Raw genomic sequence first — 18,514 nt, 5'->3', positions numbered from 1 at the left:
AAGTTTCACAGAAAATAAAAGGCTATTTCACGACTCATGGGAAAAAGAGGCCTTTCACTGATCACGAAAAACCTTTTACCGCCCATTTTAAATGGAAGTCTCACTTAAGCAGCAGTATTACTTTAGGAAATTTGTAGTTCAGTTAATAGCTCAGGCTTGAGAAAGTGAGAAAGTGGGAGTCAAACGAAACTCTGCAAAAGCTGTTGTTGATCATTAGTTTCAAATTCAACGTTTTTAAGACGGACGGACGGACAGGATATTTTGAAAGGCACCTCCCCGTATATTCCGCTATATAAGGTTCCCTCTGCCCCGGACATTCACCTGGTGCAAACAGTCCTAGGCTTGCAGAGCCTTTTGATTTAAATTTCAAACCGCTGCGGTTTTCAACAATGAACAGTGAATAAAAGTCTGTTTAAAGTCACTTACTATTGCGAAAACTAAAAACTAGGACAAAAATGATATTACGGAGGAGTCCGTCTTATAAAGGTGTCTGTTAAGAGAGAGTTGACTGTTGTTGAATTTAGCAAACCATGCGCGAGACTTGGCAACGCTGAATACAACTGCCATGACCTCTGCAGGCTTGCCTCATAGAGGGAATTAACCTGAGATCATGCCCTCCCTCCCTTCTTATCATTCCGTCTTTTTTCCCTCTTCTTTTCGAAAAAAGAGCGCTTGATCGCAGGTTAAGAGGGAATTGGCCATTAGCTTCCTGTCTAAAGTAGTAATGATTTTATCCTAAGTAGGTGCGGATAAAAGAGTTTTTATCTTTTGCTAAAATGAAAGAACAGATGTTTGTCGGTTGAAGGTAGCTGATAAAGAGTCTGAGTACTTACTTCAAAAGCGACATAAAGATGAGCTGCCATTTTAGAAAAAAGAACTTTCACTTGAAAGAAAACGGCAATTTGATGAAGTACTTATATCAGTTGCCAAAGAGTTAAATGCAAAGTAACGAAGTTATTGTCATACGTTCAGTTTTAAGATAATGGACAACAGCTGCTGCAACTAAATATGGTTTAATATAACTTCCTGTATATGAATACGGTTTTTACTTATCCTGTTAAATCGTTGGACTGACTGTCAACAGAAAGCAACAAAAGTCGTCTTTCAGGTATTTTAAGAGCTATGTTTTTGTTCTTTGCTTATTATACAAAAAACCCATAGCATTAAAATCATTGTGAGTTAAACCGATGACTAAACGAGTAGCAATCAGCGAATAAGATAACACAATTTCTCTTTATTTTCAAATCAAATTAACTGAACCTTCAAAACTGACATCAATTCGGTATTTAAATTTTTTGATAACTCATACTTCTTTACTGCTCGCGTTGAATTCTAAATACTTCAAAAATAAATTTACTATTTATTTGATTGCCACGGACATATATACTTTCCTTTGTTATGACTATTTTCGCCGTATTAGCAAATCGATAATCACATGAAAATGTTCTTGGCTTTTTCGGTTGTAATCGATCAGCTTGTTTTGCTACGCGCAACCCATTGTGTTGTTGTAAAAGAACTTGCCTGCGAGCGGGCTTCCCAATCGGGGATTTGGCGTGCTCAACATGCTCGGGAAAGAGGATCAAAGAATCATATGAGAAACTGACTACCATAAGACACTTAAATATTCATTTTTTGTTTGTTGGGGCTTCAACTGGCTTCAAAGTATCACGGGTTAATTCGAATTGAAATATTTCCAAGTGACCCAGTCTAGCAGTTTATCAGTTTATCAGTTTAGTAGTCGGAAATAGTCCACTCGCTGTATACAGCGATACTATTTTTTGGTGAAGTACTGAAGGCCAACTGCTGTTAATTTGTGAGTGTTTCCACGAGAGAACAGGGCAGGGCTATGCGCAACCAATTAAGCATTAAACGTTTCTGGCCTATATTTCACGCTATTCTCCACGTAGAAGAAACTTAGCTTCACAATTTCGTTTAAAAAGTTTTAGTCAGCAAAAATACCTCTGTTTAAACTTGCATAAAAGATAATCTTTGTTTTAAACATGTCTTGAATTGAAAACTAGTGGATAGGACTCAAGAAGGGACGGGAACAACAAATTATCCGACAGATGACACAGAACAGACAGACACAGATCAATTTTGCCGCCAAGTATCATGTATGTGGCATCTATTTCTCAATTATTTTATAATTATTTCTGTGGGCTAAAAAGCTAAGTTAACTGAACTTACGAGGTTACCTTTCATTTAAAAATATTATTATCAGGACATGGGTTCCTGGCTTCTTTAATTCTATTATTGCAGTTTAGTCATTTGCATGGACGAAGAAGGAGCCCATTCCTTACAAAAAATGAAAAGGGTTGGCCAGGCCCCCAGTGTATGAAGTGCCATATTTGAAAAGAAGGCCCTTTGTCATGCTGTAGGACAAAGAACATAAAACTTTCAGGCTATTACAGTTGCATCTATGAGCATCACGAGAATTGCAAACAACCACGATGGAACGTTACAAAGAGAAATAATGGCTGCGGTCACATCTACGACGTAACCTAAGTTTAACTTTAGTCTCAAGTTATGTGACGTCATACCTAACTGTCGTTAGTGCTTTCGGTCGACTTTGCTGTCACACCAATGCAGTTAACTACAGTTAGTTCTGATTAGCTTTTGGATAAGAAACTAAATTAGTTCATGACAGCCCTTGTTGTTGATCTGTGTCTAGTTGTCAGTCCTATATTTTTTTCTATTTTTGTACGGCATCTCGGCGTTGAAGAAAATAAAATGAAGTAGGGATGCTAGACGCCGAAGAATTCAAGCTTTATTTTTCTGGCATTGGTGAATATTTAAATTTTTGGTTTTTTTTTTTTTTTTTTCCCTTCCCTTCACGCTTTGTTTTGCATATTTATGTTCGTCTGGCACGTGCGAAAAAAATTGTCGCATTCTGATTGGTTTTTCGTTTGTAAACTAAAGACTAACCCATAAACCCTGCTTGCGTATAACTATAGTTAGTCTGTAATGTTTTGGGTCAGCGATCATAGTTAGGGTGAACAGAGAAGCGGTCACATTATCGAAATAGCTTACTCAGGAACCAAATGTGACCGCAGCCAATATTGTGAAGGTAATGAGTCAATAAATTTTACTTTCCTGGAATCTATGACCTCAAAATACGTTGCCATGACAATGCAAAAAAAGTCAAATTGGGCTAAAATGGTTACATAAAAACTTATTTATCCTGGTCCTGGTCTTAAACCTCATAATATGATTTTCTTTTTATCGACATCCTTACCTTAGACATTCTCATTTTTATTTTCTCTTTATTTTTGAACAGACTTTTTAACCATGAAAATAATGGGTAAAAGGACAGTACATATCTTCAGACTCGTCATTGCCTTGATGTTTGTCCACACCAGAGGAGGTGACTTATTCGAAGGTTTTACTTCACTCAAAAACACTGGTGAAGGTAGTGAGATTCAATATAGCACATTTAGTTTATGCTTAACTGTTTTTTGTGGGAAACGCAATGTGCTGCATTTCACCAAAGTTTCACTGTAGATTTATTTTAAAGCTATGTAAGTAAAAACATTACAGGGTATGGGGCAGTTTATGATATCAACATACTTAACCATGGAACATACAAAGGGGGCCGGATGCAACCCCCATTGGAGATTTTATCGTAATTTTTAAAAGGGGATTTGCTCAATGGTGTCGAACCTTCAGTAACTGTTCATTCATCCCTTGCGGAAAATTTGATATGACAACTATGATATTACAAGCTGGTTTCGACAAAAATCGTCATTTTTGACATACTTCTTTATTTTCCAGTTTTCTAAAACAGAATTGTACAATTGTACAAGTCGCCTTTCAACTGCAATAGGTACAGAGTGCTTGCACCAGACTGATTTTTATAGAACAAAAATTTTGCCATGTAACGCCACTTATTTTTGAGTTACACTGGTAACCCATTAGATACAGAATTGATTTTAAAATAGTTTTAATTACAACCGAGTGTGCGCAGTAGCTATCGAATGGTTGCTAAGGGCGTAGTGAATAGCTTGACAAAGTTCATTGTTTAGTTGGCATGTTTTGGTCTTGACCGTGCACAAAACACAATAGCTATTTGCATTTTTTTGCTCCTTTGAAGTTTGCTGGACAGCAAAACAACAAACAGTGATAACGGTGACCAATCTGGCAAAAGTTATACTAATTGAAATAACTCCAATGATTCTGAAATGATTTACCATTTTTTGGTTGTTAAATGTCAACCGTGAAAAATTTTTCGCTCGTTATTCCACGCCCCCAAAACATTCTCAGTGACGTGAAACATCAGGTGAGAAATCAAGCTGAAAATGCGCATGCAAGAAGCGGCACGAAAACATCAAACGCAAAAAGCGCCACCATTCGTATTTTACACGCATGCAGACATTAATATTTAAATCTTTCTGAGAAAAACAAAACTTTGGATGACATCTTTTTTAGCAACGGCTTGATTGACACAGACCCGCACTGTTTCCAGGCACCGCTATGCCGTGAAAGAAAAGTGCCGACTTTCTTCTCCCCCTGTTTTATGTAGATGACTACGAGAACTCTTAATTGTTAACCGCCAGTTGTTTACCGGAAGATAACGAAAAACAGAAGTGAGATATCGAAGACGGAATAATATGGCCACAAAATGTGGCTATTTATTGTCTAAAATAACTTCGGTGATAAATTAATTACCAAATCGAAGGATCCTCGGTGATAAATTAATTACCAAATCGAAGGATCCTCGGTGATAAATTAATTACCAAATCGAAGGATCGTTGGCGCAGGTGGGAGTACAAAAGACCCAGTCGTGGGGACGGAGGCGGGAAAATCCTCTGAAGTGTACTCCTCGAAGGTTACAAAGTAATGAGGACGAACATGTGTTCCGCTCCACGTTTTTGACAAGGGTAAAACAGAGGAATTCTAATATTAATAAACGCCGGATGACTAAGTAAAAGTTGATCGCTAAATCAATACATTCTACTATATGTACCACGGAAAGATTGCAACGTCAATATTCTACCGTTCTTGAAAGTGCTTGTAGATTATAAGCGTGTACCTAGAACGCGAAAAATAGTTACCATGCAAGACAAGTTGTCATATAATATGCAATTTTGAAAACCACTACTCTATATCCCACCATAGGAGAGCCTTTGCCAGCATATGCATGATTATCTGAATTTATTACAATTATAGTAGTAGCCTGACCATTTCCATGAATTTATAACTGAAATGTTACTTCTGCTGCTTATATTCCTAATATCAGGTCTAGAACCATTCTGTAAGTCAAATGGTTCATCTTACAACGTCGGTGACGAGTGGAGACCAAATATATCTTCCATATGTAGATGCACTGCCCCGTCTTCCATTAATTGCTCTGTTGCCTGCATTGATAACCAGCAAAAGACAAGAAAACCCGCGGAACAGTGGCTTGAAGACCCCCTAACTAACTGTACTTGCACTGACCAAAATTCTGTAAAATGTGAGGTACTAAAAGAGCCTGCGTGCATGGACATCAGCGGAAACCTGCGAAAGAATAAAGAGACGTGGATGAACAGCTCTTGTGTGGATTGTATGTGTATAAATGGTAGTATTAACTGTAACAGAAAGGATGTCAACATCAGTTATGGACTGTATAGTGTCAAATTGTTTCCGACCTGTGAGAAGTGTGATGTTCCGTCGAGAGCACTTCAGAGGTTCAGTGCTTGTAAAGGTATGTTACATGTGTACAGCGGTCAAACGAAGAAATACAACGCCACCTCCGGTTTTCGTTGTTATGACGTTTGTAAAAATTTGAAGCGAGTATGAGGGAGACTTGTAAAACAAAAAACATGATAAAAAGACCTGTGGCAAACCAAATAAACTAAAAGTCAATCTTTTCGGTGTTTGTTCTATCGTTTGGCTCCGAAGTGGAGGATTTCAACAAGTTAAGGGAGGGATTCTGTTATTCCCCTCCTTCACGTACAGTTCTACAAATCAATTTGTATCAAAACAATTACATTCAAACTTGACATCTTTGCTCTTTGAAATATAATTTTTACTTTTAAATTGTTGTTATAACTGGTGGTGTGCATGGTGGCTGATCTGCATCACTACGGATGGCGACTGACTTTGTGCATTTCGTCTAAGCGGATTGATTTGTGATACACTCATTAAAGCGATTGGCGAACACGTTTTTTTTTTGTTGCCGTCTACTCTTTTTAGTTGGCGCCTAGTTATACATTATAGACAGTGCTACCACCCCAGGCATAAAATTAGCTTCAAGTGTGTTTCTAGGACTCTCAATTTCGATGAAGTTAAGGAATTCTGTGCTTTACGAAACTGGACGTGCTAAATTCACAGAGTCAGGTCTACCACCTGAATATGCATGACCATTGCAATGCTTTTGTTTTACTGTAGTGTACCGTGAACTTTCCGACAAAACAAAGCTTTTCAAGTGTGCAAGTGGAGGCTTTTATATCCGGGACATTCACCGATGTAACGGCATTGGAGAGTGCCCAGATGAATCTGACGAGGAAGGTTGTGAGAATGGTATGTTTTCTTCTTGTTCTTTGCCATACATCTGTCCATACATCATAGTCGAGGTATTTCTAAAAATAAATTACTCAAAGCCTTTGATCTATTAGCGCGCCGAAGGCGGAAAGTAATGTTGCTTACCTATTTTGGTTTCATCGCGGGAACTTCTTTTAAATACCATCCATGAATTTGCAATGTTTGTGCGCAAAACAATTCAAGACATGTTTAAGGAGGTTCAAAACGGTTCCCAGCTCTTATAATTTGATGAGTCAGTACTACAAATATTTATCAGTTGCTGTAACAATTAAAATATCAAACAAATGTCCCATCATTGCTGAGCAAGTTGTGGTCATTTTCAGTACGTCACTTGTAACCATAGCAACAGTAGAATACGTTAAAAACACCCTTTATTTTCGCTTTAAGTGCTAATAACTCAAAAACGAGCTCCGCGATCCCAATTTTCTATGATGGAATAATGATCAGCATGTTAAACTACAACTTTTGGCAAAGTTTTAAAAAATTTTGTATTGTGAGTTCAGAGCCATCTTAAAATGTGGACCATTTAAGGTGGCTGTGAACCCACAATACAAATTTTTTAAAACTTTGCAAATGTTGTATCTCAACATGCTGATCATTATTTCATCATAAAAAATGTGGGTCACCGAGCGCAATCTGGAGTTATCAGGTTGTTTTTAACAGGTTATATCGTTGCTATGGTAACTTGTAATGTCAAGAAAATAATCAAAATTCGTTCACCAGTGATTGGGCATCTGTTCAATACCAAAACTGTTGTATCAGCTGAAAAGGAGTCATAGTATTGATTCGTCAAAGTTGATGTGCTGAAAAATGCAGGAAACTGTTTTCGGGATTCGAACCCTGACCTCTGTGATACCGGTGCAGCTCTCTTACCAATCGAGCTAACAAGCCATCTGACTTTATTTCTGTTACTGCATTTTAGTCGTTTGCAAGGACGAAGAAGGAAGCTTATTCCTTATAAAAGATGAAAACGGTTGGCCAGTTTCCCAGTGTATGAGTTGTCATTGCAAAGAAGGCCTTTTGTCATGCCGCAGAATCTTGAGTATTAACTTCCCAGCCCATTATATGTGGATATATGAACATAAGGAAGATTGTATACAACCGCAATGCAACGTTGCCAACTTTGTGAGAGAAAAGAGAGATCATTGCGAAGGTAAAGAGTTACGACATATTACGTGATAATTCTGATGTTGCTCATTTTAAATGTATTGAGATTTTACGGCTTTTACTAGATGCTCTCAATCCTTTATCATCAAGCCAGCTGTAACAGAATGCCAAAGAAATTCAAGAAGATCTAATGTCTTGTGCACCACGTTTAGGATCAATTAAATGACATAAGCTTTGCCTTATGCGATAAGCTTACAAGAAGTGGCGGATATAGGAGAGGCGCCTGGAGAGGCCCGCGCCCCCTCCTTATTTTTGGTAAAAGACACGTTTTTTAATGACTGCTCCCGCTAAGAATTTTTTGGGTGTTCACACACAAAAAGGGCCCCTTCTTAGTTCAAGGTCTGGATCCGCTACTGAGCAAGTATAAGACATAATTTTTTTTTGGTTTTTGCTGCGACTGTCGTGTTCGGCACAAAAATGTCAATTTTGAAACGTGTTTTAAAATCCTATGGCGTTGTAGACAGCCCCATGCGAGAAAAGTGTACCATCTTCTGAAGAGCTCTGAATTTGCCCTTGAATTTGTTCACATCTACACAACAGAAGGGACGGAACAGAGTTTCACCTAGTTAAATGTTTTGCTTTAGTGGTTTTAAAAGCATGTCTAACGATAACGTGAGACAATCGTCTATTAACGATGTTCATTTTGAAAATAGGCGTCGAATTTATCAAAAATGATGGAATCTACTTTAAAGACGAAATATGGAAATCTGCAGGATGTGATTTTTACTTCCCTGGAGCCTATTATGTGCAGAAGAACCTCGTATGTCCACCAATGACAAGGCCTGTTTGTTATGTCTACAATGGAGCAATATGCTGTGCCTCTGAGTGTCCAGGTATTAATTTGTTTACATAGGTCTATTTGCTCAGATATAACATCCATTTTCAGGGACGTAGGCAGGATCTTGATGGGTGGCTGCGAGCGTCTCGGGGGGTCCAAGGGTATTCTCAAGTTGTTTAAGTCCACATTTCCTGCATTCTGAGAGTCATTTTAACCCTAACTCCCCGATTAGGCGGACCTTTGTGGCCCGTGGTTGAGTGCGGATGCACCCATCGCACCTCCCCGGCCTACGGCCCTGATTTTTTAGATTATGCCAAGTGTTTTTTTTTTTATTGATTGCACAATAATGAATAGCATACAATATAAAACTAAAACATTAATACAATAAATGCTATATTAGTTAAGATTAGACTAAATTACATATCATTACAGTACATTACAATTACGATTACCCATATCAAATTAGACTAATTTACATAAACATATAAATATACAATACATTACAAGTATCATTTAAGGTGGCTCGTACCAGTTTTCAGGTTTTTGACTGTGCGACGTTTGGAAGAAAATGGCCAAAAAATTAATTAAAGATCGTAACAAAATTTTTGTGTAATTAAATTACCCATTGTGTTGTTGATCCAAAATACCAATAATTACGTCATCAGTGGTTACCATGGTAACGATAGGCAATGATTTTTAGGACCCTTTTTCAGCTTCCGGTGGTTATATCTTGAAAACTAACTCGATGACCCCCATTTTTTTCTCGTGATAACTTTTGGCATATGAAAAAGAAACTGAATAATTATTTTAAAAAAATTCTACGAAGCGGATTTTTTGCAAATGCAAAAAAGAGCAATTTGTAAGTAATTAAAAATTCCTTTCGTAGAATTTTTTTAGATTTTTTCTGGCGTTTCCTTTACACAAAAGGAAAATATTAGGGCAATATTAGTATTAACTAAAATATTAGTCAACAACTATTTGTTATCGATATCAGTTGTCAGTTGTCGATGTCGATGTTATCGACAACTGATTCTGTCCGATGCAAGAATCCCACACATTGGAGTATAAGTCAGCCGATACCCAAGTCACGCCAGCAAGGGCTTGGGTACTAACATTTACTACGCATGCCCAAACCACTGGCCACTGACAACGCAGTTATGAAAAAGGTATACAACTAAAGCCAAACATTCCCATGCCACACAAGGGAAAAACGATCAAATACGCAGTTCTCTTTTCGTAAAGGAAAGCTACTTAGCTGTCGACAACTAAAAAAATGACGTTTAGTTGTCGGCAACTCTCGTCACACACTACCTTTTTCAGTTTTCGATAACATTTAGTTTTCAATGACAAATATTTGTCGACAACTAAATGTCTAGTCTGTGGAAGGCCTTAATACTTCTACGTTTGTTTCGTCAATCTCTCAGGCTTAAAGCAGATCGCGGACCAAATGCGAGAAAACACTTTGAGCAGCGAGCAGCTAACACTTTGCCCTAATGGCCATCAGTTATCAGAACGATTCCGGTGCAGGGCTTCTAACCAATGTTTGCAGAACTTTGGCATCCAGAATTGTTCATCAGGTAACGTATTTTGTAAACTTAACTCATGGATATGAACATAGACTAACGAGATTCAATTTTCTTTACCAATCTGTGCATGAACTAAAAACTATCATTGAAATCTATCTCAATTTTAAACCTCCGTTTAAAATAAGTGGTATATCTTTATTAATAATATTTTTTGGTTAATTTTTTTCATTGCAGCGTTTACTTCTTTTTGGTTTGTTTTTTTGCTTTGTCGTTTTCTGTTTTCTTTCCAACAAGACCAAAACAGGTTTCGACAAAAAAATACGTTGTAGAAAATTGAAAAAACGACAACAACAACAATAGTTTATAGTGTTATTTGAAGAAACGAGACGAAATAGAGAAATTCTGATAAAAAGATCGATAAACTATCCCAATAAGTGCACGAAAATGGTTTCAATAATTAAATCCCCAAAATCTTCCCTCACCAGAGGTCACGTGTCAGGACGAGGACGCGACCCAGTACTTTGAAGGAGCCACGTGGTCTGTTGGTAAATGTGTTCAGTGCAGTTGCATTCAAGGGAAAATAAACTGCTCAAGGAAGGTTGTATTGTCTTCATTCTTGCTTTCTATTCAAACGATTCAAGTTGCTAGTGGAAATACGTTCATAGACTACTGCAATCAAACGGACTACTGTAACGTGGCGACATTTATTAAGAAAAACAATGGTTTGTGCAATGGTAAGTTTTTCTTTTAACATATGGACATATATATATTACAAGCCACACATAAATTTAAAATACAAAAAACAGCTATTTATACTAATGTTGTTCAATTCTCAACTTCGGGTGTGGCAAGTGTCGCTAAATAGCAAAATATTTTCGGTGGGAAGCGCAAAATAAAGACTTAAAACAGCGGTTTTGGTAAGTCAAAATGTCACAATTAGCTAGACTACACAATACACAGTAACCTAGAAAAATGTAGTTGAAAAGGCTTTTGAGACGATTTGTAAAGAAAATGTCATGTCCTCTGTGAACACCTTTACTTCGTGTAGATGAAACTGAAACGTCCACAAAATCGAGTCGATGAATTGGACACGTGACCTTTAATTGGCACAAGTTTTACGATTTTATTTCTCCGTAGTTTTAGTTTCGATTAAAAAGATATAATTATAAGACACTCGAGCGAGTGTTTTTCACATTTCCAAACACCTCGAAGTTCATCAAAAATACTCAGCTGCGCATTGTATTTTCAACTCTTTTCTCATTGTTTGAAAGTGTGATGTGACACTCTCCCTAGTGATTTATGTATTTTACTTCAAGCCTTGCTTTACATTCCAAACTTTTCAAAAGAAACACCGCCCTTCGTGCATTCTCCTTTCAACTTCCGGCTTATCACTTTAAAAGACAAATCGTTGTTTAATTAAGCTTGTAGATGGAACAGTAAACTCTATTACGATGGGGATCACTGGAAAGAAAATGACGTTGATTTTTACTGCAGCAGCTCTAATCAAAAAGTCAGACCTGGCTGCTATGTTGGAAACAATAAAGTGACGTGCACTGGTGCGATACCAGGTTGGTGTGTTTGCTGTATAAAGGGACTTTCCAATGAATATAGAATGGTTAAAGTATCTATAAAGCGTCAAAACCACTAATTGTCCATGGCGGTTTACAATAAAAATATTAAAAAGATAAAGTTAAAGTAGTTAAAAATCGAAAAAAAAAAAAAATATAAAAGGTAATGGTTATGTGTCTGCGTGCATTTTTTGATCATCGTTCTTCTATTCTTAGCAATGTTCTCATCTTGTGTTTGGGAATAAATTTCGGACTTTACGATGTTTAATGAGATTTGGACAAATCATGATTTTTCAACCCGTGCGGCCGAATACGGCCGATTTACGGCCGCAAAATCGTATTTTAATGTAGATGAATTGATATTTACGTATACTGTGCTAGCGTCAACTGTGGCTTAATGCTGAATTAAAAACAGTTAACCCTTTGAAATACAAGCAAATTTATGCCCCCACTCGGGGTACAAGGGGGGAGGGATAATGGAAACCCCGGCACGATGTTTTCGTTCTATTGATGCACAGTGAAATTTTTTACACTGAGCAGAAAGCTTTTAGTTTTTTACAAGATGGAATGATATTTGTTGGCTGTGTCGTCATATGACGCCATCAGAGCCGTCATCTTGGATTTCGCTATTGCCACAGAAAGTCAGAAAATAACGGAAATTAATACAAAATCGAGGCAGAATGCTGATGGGATGTAGAATGAAACAAAAAAATTAAAATAGGATATGTCAAAAATGGCGATTTTTGACAACATAGTTGATACATTAAAATTTCCGCAAGGGATGAATGAACAGCTACTCAACGTTTATGCATCTCCTTTTCAAAGTTGCGATAAAACTTTAAGGGGGGGGGAGGGGGGGGGTTGGAATCCACCCCACCCTCCTCCTAAGGCTCTCCCTTTCATTGATTTATTTGTTTGTTTAAGGAATTAGACAGCTGTCCTTAATATCAAACGATGATGTTTTCTTGTGTAAAAGTGGTTACGAGATAATATCACTTGGCGACAGATGCAATATTCGTCCGGATTGCGACGATAAATCAGACGAGAGGAACTGTGATCACTGTAAGTTTATACGTTGATTTGATTAAAACACTAAAAAAAGAAATGTGTTATGTTTTGAACTACAAATGAAGATAGACACATGAAAACAGAAAAATAAAAGATCACATACCGTAAACTGCTAGTTATAAGCTTCGTAAGGGGTTTTGGGTGTGCTTATTTATAACTGAGGAACGTTACACCTGGACGGGCTTGAAAGCGGCTTTAAAAAATTGTTTGGAAATGAGTTGTCAAGAAAGGACATTTAGACTCTGGTAAAAGGAAAATACTGTCAGAACTCCACGCTAATCACACTTTTTGATCTACATTCAAGTTCGCAAACTTGTTCATTACCAATCTCTGTTTAAAGTACAATGTTCTATGAAGACGTTGGTAAGTTATTATTCGCTGTTTTCACCGTTCCCATAATTCTTGGTTTTCACGTGACGTCATCAAAATTCTAAAACCCAGAATCGCAAGACCCCAGAGTTTTTATCCTTCAATGGCAATTAGACGTGCATAGTATATATCCTTTTGAAGGTTTTTAGCTCGATAGCATTCGCCGTCTTTAAGTTAAAGCATTTTGAATTTCGGAGTTTCACGTCACACGAGATCAAAGATGGCCGCCGGAAGGCTGGCACGTATCCTTTAAAAAATGCCTCATCCTGCGATTTTTAACAATCTGGACGGTTGAGGGTACGCGGGAAGTGTTTTTGTGAATGTGTACTTGTTTATGGGGGTGACTTTACTGCCTTTTAGCAGAATTTAATGCCAAATGTATTCATTGATTTCCTGCCGCCATGTTGGAGCCCAAGCAGATGGGCTCCAACATGGCGATTCCAAACTGCTCTTTAAATTTGCGTGAAACGTTTTGACTGATAACTCCAGTACGGAAAAACGTACAGACCTGAGACTTGGATAAGTAGTTTATATAGTAGTTTTCTACAACCTGTAACTTAATAGTTTTGGATTTATTTTTTCGCGTAGTGACAGTGAAAACCACCTATACATGTTGTTTACCACCCAAAATTTTGGCATAAGCATTGTATCAATTTCTCTTGGGGTTTACAATGACGTACAGTCGTCCAAAGAGAAATTGAAAACAATGCTTATGCAATTGTTTTTGGGGGAGCAGGGGGAGGGGGGGCTTAATCTGTAGGGAGGAGTTGGTTGGGGGGTACTGGAATTTTTTTGTTAGCGGAACGATGGACCGATAACTGGGAGGACTTCTAAGCAGGGAGGGAGGGGGAGGGGTAAACAAAGCAACGTCTCGTTTTCTTTTCTTTTTTTTATATTGTTTTGGTTTTCTAGTTCTGAAATAAACGACTCAATGGAGCCGTCCAAAGACAGACAAGACACAAACCTCTTTTTGAAACTTGTCTCCGCCATGTCTCCAGTGGCAATGGAAATCAAGTGTTCGCTAGTGAGTTTTCGTCGTTCGCGTAAATTTTTATGATTGGACGAACGACACATTTTCACTAGTGAGTTTTCATCGTTCGCGTTTCCTATTGGCTAATCTTTAATATCATAAAATTTTACCACTTATCACAGCTTTAATGTATTTTTGACAGACTTCTGCGGTCCTGAAATGGCACACGGTGTTCCTTGGACCAGAACACGAGAGGATGGGGAAATTATAAAGCAGTGTTCTTTAATAAACTCCGAATGGACAGGTGACACGCTTTTAATAAAACCTTTTTCAATTTGAAGCTAGAATGTGATTCGCGAGTATACGGGCAACACATTTTAAGTTGTCTGACCGCGAGTGCTATAAACCTATGGAAATCGCACAAACTGCTAAATTAGCCAATTTGGAGATCGAATACGTGAAGACAACAGCTTTGTTCCAATTAGTGAAAACATACACAACCAAAACAAAATCCCAAAGCAAGTGCTAGTGTCAATGAAAATCGATTCCCCAAGAAGGAAATATAAAGGAATGGTGAATGGCGAACGCAAGTTATTCTACACTGAAAGCCATTCTATGTAGCACGTTATGATAAAGTGATTTACCTGTTAATCGGCCTTTATTGCTAACCACACCTTTTATTTTCTAGGAACATTTAGCAGTAAATGTATTCGTAAATCTACCAACATGGTCTGGCTGCACAAGAACACTTGTGATTGTGAAAAGAAAACGTTAGTGGTGTACTTTAAGAAAAAAGTAAGTTTAAACTGTACCTTTAATTATAACCCCATGTACCAGGCAAAAACTTAAAAAAGTAAACGATGCAAATGCAATTCTAAATTTTTTAAAAGTTAAAATTTGGCATTGATTGATGAAACCTTAAACTATAACAAATCGTATCAGATCCACTTTTCCAAAACTAGTTCTGATCATTTGTTCTCTTTTTCAATTGCACAACCTTAATTTAAATCCAAGGAGCCACTCGGAATTACGTCATCAATTTATGATCAATTTATATTATTACATGTATGTGGCTTTTCAATTAACGTTGACCGACCAAAGCTTAAAGACAAGACCGCTAGGTAGTACGGGTCGAAGAAGAGAGCAACTGCACGTGCTGAATACTAATTAGATATAACGACATTACAAACACAGATTTGCACGTTTTTTTCTCTTCAGACATGTGGAAACAAGGTACTTTTAGCCACACTAAATTTTCGAAGACTTTTTAAAACTGAAAGCTACTCGACAGTAAAAGAAAGCTACAGAAAAGGCCTCCTGAGAGGAAAACAAACTCATGAATTCCTATAGGCCAATATGCGAAGTTCCAGTGAATACCCAGACCACCATTCGGTCTTGTCTTTAAGCTTCAAACTGTGATCTGACAACGCTAATTGAAATAGCTGTATGCAGAACCCCGGAAATTAAACCCTTGCTAGCAGATATGGATTGCAAACATTTTTTGTAAATAGATTGCAACGGCAAATGAAACCAACTTTATGGAAATATCAAAGGATATGGCTGCCTCAGCGCAAGCAGGAAATTTCACCAACCCCAAAGCTTTTCACGATATGTTCAAGGAACTCTTTCACATCGTAACAATGATACTAACGCCACTCACTTTACAAAATGCTGATGTAGCACTGCAGTACTGCCAGGTATGGTCTGTAGGAACGAGATGCTTATGAGGAACTGAAATACACTTTACCCAAATTAAAACACCCTATAGACAGTCTTTACAAAAGCGGTCAGGTAACTTTGCTCTCTTCTTGTATTTTAACATTGCAAGACTGATGCAAATCTGATACTAAGACAACAATCCGCTTAAAAGAGTCTTTTAAATTAAATTTTTCGTGTCGTAGAAGATTTTTCATTTCACCAAGGGAACGTTCGTGTTGTCATAGTTTAAAGTTTGCTAAGGCCATCATATTAACACAGCACGGTGTACACACTCATTATAATAAGTATAGCTACTTTTCTATTACTGTGATGCAATGTGATATCATTATGATGTCATTTATTTTATATAACTTCTGATTTTTTTTTTTTTTTATCGATATTTCAATCACAATTGAATGTGTAACAGAAAGTCTGCATCAGTAACGTGTTTGACAAAATTCTTGTCTTTTCAATCTTTGGTTGTTATAAGCAATAGCATTAACGGCGTTATGACGTCCTAAGAGCAGCTCCGCCTAATTGTCAACCTACCTGCCCATAAATAATAAAAAAGAAAATTGAATTTCGTCAAACTTGGCCAGGAGAAGCCCCTAGTGACTTTAAAAAAATATTTAGTTAAAGAACGATCAGTTAATTATTGTCTTAAAAACGACTTTTTTATATATTCCTCAAGCCCCAGGCCAGCCAAAATCAGACGAAAAAGAGAGACATATTTAGAGGCTCCTACCTTCGAAAATAAAGCTTGTCATTAAAAACCAATTTTATCCTGTCTTTGTATTTCCGTTCCTGTATATTTCGAGAAAGGAAGCAAATACTTTCTTTTTTATGACTGAACAGAGACCAAATATTAGCCTATTTTCAAAGGCTTTAAAGGCATTTAAGCACATGGCCTTTCCAAAAACTACGTGTTTGTAAGACCATAATTTCTTCTTTAAATCAGTGAACACAATTTTGGGCAAATAATCTGAATAAAATCGTAAACACGAGGCAGCAAAGCAAGTACAGCTCCACTGCGGAAAACGTGATCTTTGACCCTAGCGCGACAAAACCGATAATTATGAGATACGGCAAACTTTTCGTTTTTTGCAAACGTTTTTGAGTGGTATCGGTCCGAAACAGGGATAGGTTAATGGGTCGAAGGCCACCTCAGAACAAAAGGCGTTTAAGAATCTACATCGAATTCTTAGAAGATACTTCTTGCTGGCCAATCGATATCGGAATATTCTTTCATCAGCGCTGATTGTATCTGGGTATCCTATTGGATACATAGCTATAGCTATGCACTGCCCATACCTATTCATGGTATGGGCAGTGTAAAGAAAACCCGTGTAAATTGTGATGGTAGAATAACACGTTCTTGAACGGTCCCCGGTGTCATCTCTACAGGGCCACCGAAATCATTACCCGGCCTAAGTACGTTGTTTGTAACTCTGGAGGAAAATTTTGTCATTCTTCACGCTTTTCCCACAGGTAGCCCAAGCTCAATATATGAGTACAATAAAGATGACATTTGCATTGTTTCGTAATTCAATCGATTTGCATATTTATAAGGATTTGTATAGGGAAATAAATATAGCCGAAAAGAACGAAAAAATATCCGTTGAATTACGATAAAAACCACTTACCTTAACTCCGTTGTTGTTCCCTGTGTGTGCTGTGAGGTTTTTTAGCCGATTTAGCGCGATTCCATTGAGTTTTAGTTCCACTGCCTTCCTCTCTAGAGAGGAAGGCAATGGAACTATAACTCACTGGAATCGTGCTAAATCGCTCCAAAAACCACATAGGAGAAAGAACAACAGACAGAGGACTTTAGGTAAGGTTTTTTTATTAAAAACTATTTCGCATTTATATATTAAAGCGGGAATCGTTATTTCCCATACAAATCCTTATAATTTCGCTGTTACGCAACAGCCGCCGTGACGTTAAAATTACAACACTCACACAACGCTGAACAAAGGTCACACGGTCTATATCTCACATAGAGCTTGGGGTACCTGTGCTTTTCCTGACATTAAAAACGCCTCGTCTACACTTTTCTCGTTTTGAAAGTGGGGAATACAATTTTTTTAAACAAGCTCCACCATCGACATTTGGCTACGCACTCTGATTAACCCTATTGAGACCGGGCTTTTTTGGACCTTCTCAGACCGGGGGGGGGGAGGGCTTCGGAAGCCCCCCTATGTAACTTCCAGAATATTAACGCAATCACCATGAAACTTATAGGATGTATTGTATGTCCGAAACTCTTTCTTTTGGTATACGTCACGTGGGATGATGACGTCACATCACGTGACAATTACATCATGATGTCAAACAGCCGCCATCTTGGATCCGCCATCTTGGATTTCAAAATTTTTCCAAAATGTCAGAAAACCACCCAAAATCACTGCAAAGTACTCAAAATAAATACAAATGTGCATTTAACCCGTAAAAATGTAAAAGTAATTCCATTTAAGTTGATTTGTATTAACAGAAACACGCAAAATTACAAATTTGGGAAAACATGCCTGTCAAAATGCCGTTGCCATGGTGATGTCTAGTTCCTGACACATCATCCAACCCTACCAAATTGTTGCCAGATAAATTTTAAGGAAAACTCAGAAGTTTGGCAGCGTTTGGTTAAATCTTAAAAAAGTTATAAAGGTTCAAAGTCAGCTCGGGCCTCAAAAGCGCCCCCCCACGGTCTGAATAGGGTTAAGATAGCATTAAGTAGGCTATTTACAGGAATTCGGGTTCGTGGCTTGTTTCGTCAGAGAATCAACAATAGAAAAATTGAAGAAAACTTTAGAGACAAAATTTAGATGATCTAAACATTTTAGCAATTCTCGTG

General features: G+C 37.6%; 1 protein-coding gene across 1 annotated transcript in view; it reads left to right on the top strand.

Moving 5' to 3' along the window:
• Nucleotides 1-1,067: 1,067 nt before the first annotated feature.
• Nucleotides 1,068-18,514, top strand: part of LOC144642575 (uncharacterized) — a 38,479-nt gene continuing 21,032 nt past the window's right edge. Inside the window, exons 1-13 of the mRNA XM_078501557.1 lie at nucleotides 1,068-1,108; nucleotides 3,278-3,409; nucleotides 5,237-5,683; nucleotides 6,370-6,501; nucleotides 7,445-7,675; nucleotides 8,343-8,522; nucleotides 9,892-10,044; nucleotides 10,479-10,727; nucleotides 11,415-11,561; nucleotides 12,486-12,623; nucleotides 14,171-14,272; nucleotides 14,657-14,763; nucleotides 15,480-15,665. Coding sequence (XP_078357683.1) covers nucleotides 3,289-3,409; nucleotides 5,237-5,683; nucleotides 6,370-6,501; nucleotides 7,445-7,675; nucleotides 8,343-8,522; nucleotides 9,892-10,044; nucleotides 10,479-10,727; nucleotides 11,415-11,561; nucleotides 12,486-12,623; nucleotides 14,171-14,272; nucleotides 14,657-14,763; nucleotides 15,480-15,665 — 2,193 coding nt within the window. The 5' untranslated portion in view covers nucleotides 1,068-1,108; nucleotides 3,278-3,288. The remainder of the gene's footprint in view (nucleotides 1,109-3,277; nucleotides 3,410-5,236; nucleotides 5,684-6,369; nucleotides 6,502-7,444; nucleotides 7,676-8,342; nucleotides 8,523-9,891; nucleotides 10,045-10,478; nucleotides 10,728-11,414; nucleotides 11,562-12,485; nucleotides 12,624-14,170; nucleotides 14,273-14,656; nucleotides 14,764-15,479; nucleotides 15,666-18,514) is intronic.

Source organism: Oculina patagonica, chromosome 2, assembly GCF_052425735.1.
Source record: "Oculina patagonica isolate OP01 chromosome 2, crgOcupat, whole genome shotgun sequence".
Lineage (NCBI taxonomy): Eukaryota > Metazoa > Cnidaria > Anthozoa > Scleractinia > Oculinidae > Oculina > Oculina patagonica.
This window is presented reverse-complemented; position numbering and strand designations above follow the sequence as displayed.